The following is a 6,014-nucleotide window of genomic DNA, read 5'->3' on the forward strand; positions in this document are numbered from 1 at the left end:
AGCTAGCATGTAGCAGAAATATTAGCTAAACTCTAATATAGCCTAAAATCTTAGTAAATGCCAAAATAGTCCAAAAAGCTAGCAGAATGGCATTTCTTAAAACTATATAAACATAACTTTTTAAAAAATATATAATTGTAAATAGAAATATTATTCCAGATTATATCAACTTAAACCTTAAATAACTTTCAATATTTTACTCTCCATAAAACTATATTTTGTCAAAATAATACAAGTTAGAAATAAGTGCAAGATAACATTGAGCCATTAATAAAAATAAAATAAAATAATCTAGAGGGACGGATATATTTACCTGTAGGGCCGGATCCGGCCCCCGGGCCTTGACTTTGGCACATGGTTGAAACCTTTAAAAAGTTGTCTTATTTGGGTTGTTTTTATTATCTGATATAAATGTGTTTTCTCCTCAGATGTCCTGTTGACAGCACCTACTACTCTATTAGCAGTGGTTCTAGACCTTACGCCCGTTTCAGATTTAAGGCTTTCCAGTTCCTCCGAGCTACAGATCATGTGTACATGCAATGCAAAGTCATAATCTGTCCCGCCTCCGACTACAATTCCCGCTGCCGCCGTGGCTGCAGGAGGCGGAGCAAAAGAAGCCTGGGGTCAAAGCACGACACCCAGACTCTGGTTGTGGGTCCCATCACACTGAAAGGTCAGTTTGCAGAAATGACAAGTTCTGTAAATGTAAATGGAGAAAAATCATGATATTTTTCTTTCTTTTTTGCCAGATCTTAAAGACGAGGAAGGGGCTGAAAAGCAGAATGAGGCTTAACTCCTCTGGAATCTACTTCAATCAACTTTCATTACACTGAATTATACTCACCATCTACATTCTTCTTCTTTCTTTTAACCTGATTAAAGGCATCAACAACAAAAAAATGTCTTTTATTTTGGCAAACTCAAACACAGAAGACACAATTATTCAATCAATTTCTCTTTAATCCAAAAAGATGAAGAAAAAAAACTTAAGGCAAAGTTAGGTTAGAAAACACTTAGAATTTATCTCACATTTTACTAATCATGGAGATCTTAACGTGAGAAGGCTTTAGTATTTTTCATGAATCTACCACACAGAGAGCATAAGGCAACCATTACTGATGTCCCCAGCACTGCAAGAACAGCACCAAGGACATGCATCTAAAAAAACATTAACTATGTTTTCCACATGGGTTGCTAAGCAACAGACAACAGTAGCCAAGACAAAAGACGACCTTGCTAAAGTAGCAGTTTCACTGCAATACAATTGTACTTGTTTGACACAGAACATCTATCCAATTATTCATGAAACAATACTCAATACATGTTTTTTTTTTTTTTTTTTAGAAGCACAGATTTAGATGACTGATGGGAATTTTCAAGGCGAGTTATCGCAAAGTCCAAACGTGGCGAGCTACGTGGCAGTTCGGAAATAGTCTTTACACGTCCTTAAATGTGGAAACGCTGGATATCAACGTAACTTCATACCAATATCAAAATATAAGAGGCAGTTAAGATCGCTGCATATAGGAGATAACAGTAAACGACTGATCAAAAAAGAGAAAAATTATTACCGGTGAAAAGTTTGGCCTGATTTTACAGTTATCATACAAACAGCTGACAATAAGTCTCGTCTTTCAGCAGCAGGAGATTTTGGCCCAATAAGAAAAAAAAACAAAACCAAAAAATAAAATAATGGCCACTTTACTCTTTTTCCATCAAAAGGTTTTGGCTCATTCATTTTTTTTAATGTAACAATATCAATTCATTAGTAAAAACAAGACAAAAACAGTCTTTTTCAGCTTGGACACTAGAAAATGACTCATTAGGCACTGCAAAAGTAATAAACTTTGTAATATTAAAAAAAAAAAAAAAAGATCACTCAAGGCCAGTCAGTTCGACTTCATATCAAAACAGTTGAGTTTGAGGGCCACTTGAACTAGAAACAAAAGTAACTTGTTTCTCCGTTTTTTAAATGTACTTTTTCTGTTAGATTATCTCCTCATTTTCCCCAACAAGAAAGTATTTAAAATCTGTTGACTAAAACTTATTTTTTTCTTCTAGGTTCAAAGCAATAAAGAAAAAAATAATCCAACAAGCTACTCTAAAATTTGTTTAAATTTCTGTGAGATCAACGAGTTCCTGTCATAAACACTGATTATTCCTTTATAATACACTGGAATGGGCACCTCTACCTACATCATAGACCTGTAAACATGGAGACATGTTCACAGCGGAGCTACATAAAGGCCAAGTGAAAAACCAATAAATATTTTCTTCTTCTTGTCCGTTAAAAGCGTTTTCTTCATTTGTGCTGCCCCCGTGCAAAGTGACACGCAAAGTCATACTTGCTCTTGCACTTGTGGCCACAGATATTGCACTGGAATGGGTTCTCGTAGCCGTGGCAACCCATGTGGATGGTGTACAGGATGTTGTCGGGGAAGTAGATGTCACAGTGCTGGCAGTGATGAAGCATGTGGGCGTCGTGAAGAGGGGCGGGCAGTCCCGGGGCGGGCGTGCTGGGTTGGCTGTTGGAGATGCTCGGGGTGCTGGTGCGCCCGCTGTGTTCACTGCACGGCCCGCCGCCCGGGCTGCAGTTGCTTTGAGGCGGCGGCCGGGGCTCTGGGGTTATCGGGGAAGAGGAGGAAGCGTGAGTCATGCTGGCGGCGACGGCCACGGGGGTCGTGGCAGGATGTGGCTGCTGGATGAGGAACGGCTTCTCGTCCACGACGGAATCGGCTCCCGGAGAGATGGGGGGCTGAGTCTGAGTGTGGGACTCCGAAGGGAGGCTGGCCAACTGGCCTGCCAGGGTGGAGAGTTGATTGAGCGGGTTATCCATCACCATATCCCGAGGATGATGACTTTGATTAGCGACGAGTGCATCGTCAACCCCTCGATTCTGATCCTCGTAGGTCTCCTGGTGTAGGTGGGGCAGCTCGTGGGAGAAGTCGTTTACATTGTCCGCTTTGTGCACCACCATAGGGGGGGGGCTAAAGTTGACGAGGAGCCTTCGTCCGTATCCCAGAGAGCTAGCTTTTTTCTGTAAAACGCTTAGCATCTTCTTGTGGGAAAGTGAGCGAGCGCCCTTCATCGGCAGCAGTTTGTGGCGTCGGCGCCGGTGATGCGACAAGTTGCTGCGGTCGCTGCAGCGGAAAGAGCACAGCTCGCACTTGTATGGCTTCTCCCCTGTGTGGGAGCGCATGTGCGCCTCCAGGTGGCGCTCATAGGCTGACGCAAATGGGCACAGGTGGCAGCGGTGAGGTTTCTCTCCTGTTTGATGGACACAAGAGAATTTTTTTTAGTAAACTGTTCAAGATATAAGACAGTGATGGAAGCATGTAAATAAACAAAGAGCCACACTCTGTTTTATAAATGAAATTACATGAAAAGTGTGACTGAAAACACTTAAAATGCCAAAAAGACGACACATTTTTAACAATTATTACAGTTCATGCAGAAGAAATATTACCTGTGTGAATTCGGATGTGCTCAATGAGTCGTGCTGTGCCTCTGGTGGCGTAGTTGCAGTAGCGGCACTTGAGTTTGCCATCATAAGTCCTCTCAAAACCGTCCACTAGGATCCCCGAGCTGTCCTCCAATGATATGTCTACTGAAGGGTGATCCAGGCCGTTCTGACTACAGTCTGCAACAGGAATGTTTGGGGTGGCAAAAAGAAATAAAACATAAAAACACTGACATTTCAACATGTTATTAAGCTAAAATATAAGCGTATGTGTTAAACTATGTGCTGTCAAATTTTATTAATTACAGAAATTCCTTTTGTCTCTGAAGTCCATTCATGTCTGATAATGCACACATAGAAGGGCATTACCTCGCTCATAACATAGTCATTTAAGGGGTAAAAAATGAAATATTAAATGTTATATTATTCATTTTTAATTGTTTTTTCACTATTAAAACACAGTCACATCCCCTTGGTAGTGTAAAAGTAAAGATAGAAGTCTATTATTAAAAAAAACTTAATAAAACCACTTTTTTGTTGTATTTTGAACTTTTACTGTGACACAATCTCAAATTTAAAGGAAAATACCTCCAAATGAGGTTTTTCACAGCAGGTTCAAAATGTTTGTAATTAAAATAGATGAATTAATCACACGATATGGGCCTAAAGGGGCCAATTTTTCAGATATTACTCCCAAATCATTTGCTGGTTACTTGGAATAAGAAGCTACAAGTACATGTTTAGTCAGGAACTTAAGATCTGTATCCTAATGGATCTACATGTTCATTGTGGAAGAAAGAAAACGCTTAAGGAACGTGTAGGAAGTTTCCTAAAATTAAGATTGTGATTTTTTTCTCCCCAAAATTTTAAACTAAAATAAAAAAATAGATTTACCCAGCAAACTGAAAGACAATTGAAGTTAATTAATTTGATTTTGAGTTGAATAAGAAAAGCTTTTAACTAAATTAGTTGAAAAGTGCGTCACCTCCCAAATCTATAAACTATTTACCTGAAAGAAAAGCTTTAAATAGTGAAATCTGTAATGGAGATATACCTGCAATTCTTTTAAAATAAGTATAATAGCTTAAAAATCTCCTCTAGAAAGCATCTATGAACCTGGGCATGAGTAAACACAGATCAGACACACATACCTTCAGACACACATCACAAACAAATAAACAAACAAATACCAGCTGGCAGCTCGTCAGCCTCCTTGACGCCGCTGACAGAGCCTGATATCATGTTGACATGTTGAGTCTGCTGGCTCAAATACTCCTGGAAATCCTTTACAAAGTCCAGTGTGTCCGGTTTTTCTTCCCCCATTGAACAAAATGCCTCGTTGATGACACTGAAAGAAAACAACAAAAAACGTCCAACCATCATCATTAAGGTACATTTATCACATCCAAATCGATATTTCCCCACCAGTTTAACTAAAACAGTACCAAAGAAATGTTCAAATACATCTAGAAAAATGTACACTTTTGTTATTCCTTCTCTAAGGTTGATACTAACCTTGTCACTCGCCGGTTATATGTAAATAGTCCGAGGCGGTCTGGGATTCTGTTTCCTCACGAGCCAGACACAAAGCCAGGAGAATCCCACAAATCAATGATGTCCAACAGGAAATCGCTTCGATATGATGTCTGGTCGCTCGCTTCTAGACGGAGCTCCTCATCGTCGTCATGGTTGTTACCAAAGATACGTGCGTTACGTTAGCCTGAAGGCTAACGTTAGCTTATAGCAGAAAATTCATCTGCAGTTCGAGGAACTCTGAGGTTCGGCAGTTACGTCATTATAATAGTTTGAGCGAAACGTTAAAGCTACGGCGTTTTTAACATCAATTTATGTTTTTAGTACAGCAAATACGCCACATTTATGACTAAAAACGGCAGCTTGAGAAATCAAAACAATTAGCCAGCAGACGGAGGTTAAAGGTCAGTGCGTCGGTAAAAACAGTCCCGCCACTAATTTAATCAAGACGTGAAAGGTTCCGCTAAGAGGAGCGGTTCAAAGTTTAGCAATGAAAGGAGCCCACGTTTTATCTGGTGTAAAATAAATTAAATTAAAAATTATAATTTTTGAAAAAAAAAAATAAAAATCATAGTTTATGACAATTTTTTTTCAGCCAATTTTCAATTTAAAGTGTCATAACCGTTTTTAATTTTACTATAGAAAAGTGTACACATCATATTTATGAAAAAAATATACATATATAAATTAATTATAACTATAAATAAAAATAAGAGAATTGTAAAAAATATTGTAAGCACAGAACTGCCCCTTTATTTCCCCTTTACTGCAAAATATGCCTTCTTGCTTAACAACTCTTAGCAAAAAGTTGTACACCTAAAATGTATTTTATTATAGTAATCGAGTATAAGTATAGAGAGTATACTAAAGACTGTATGTGTAATGTATGAAGCATACTAACTAAATACTTCTTCAGACTAAGTTGGAGTATTTTAAGTTTAGAATATACACAGTATATAAAAGGTAACTAAAGTACATGGCCTCACCTTTAGTGTAGTACTTTTAAAAAGATTACTAAGGG

The 6,014-nt window shown here is 38.5% G+C and overlaps 2 protein-coding genes across 2 annotated transcripts in view; one reads left to right on the forward strand and one right to left on the reverse strand.

Annotated features, from left to right (window-relative positions):
• LOC112161864 (deleted in malignant brain tumors 1 protein) overlaps positions 1-1,857 on the forward strand; it is a gene marked incomplete at its 5' end in the record, with an annotated part of 10,251 nt that extends 8,394 nt beyond the window's left edge. Inside the window, 2 exon segments of the mRNA XM_024297369.2 lie at positions 429-673; positions 750-1,857. Of these exon segments, the coding sequence (XP_024153137.1) occupies positions 429-673; positions 750-793 (289 nt within the window).
• ikzf5 (IKAROS family zinc finger 5) lies at positions 1,343-5,792 on the reverse strand. Its single transcript, XM_024297370.2, has 4 exons — positions 4,976-5,792; positions 4,651-4,808; positions 3,467-3,640; positions 1,343-3,267 (listed from the first exon to the last, which is right to left on the reverse strand). The coding sequence occupies exons 2-4, from the start codon at positions 4,781-4,783 to the stop codon at positions 2,303-2,305; spliced, it is 1,272 nt and encodes a 423-aa protein (XP_024153138.1). The 5' UTR covers positions 4,784-4,808; positions 4,976-5,792; the 3' UTR covers positions 1,343-2,302.
• Positions 5,793-6,014: the final 222 nt, after the last annotated feature.

This window comes from Oryzias melastigma, linkage group LG15, assembly GCF_002922805.2.
Source record: "Oryzias melastigma strain HK-1 linkage group LG15, ASM292280v2, whole genome shotgun sequence".
Lineage (NCBI taxonomy): Eukaryota > Metazoa > Chordata > Actinopteri > Beloniformes > Adrianichthyidae > Oryzias > Oryzias melastigma.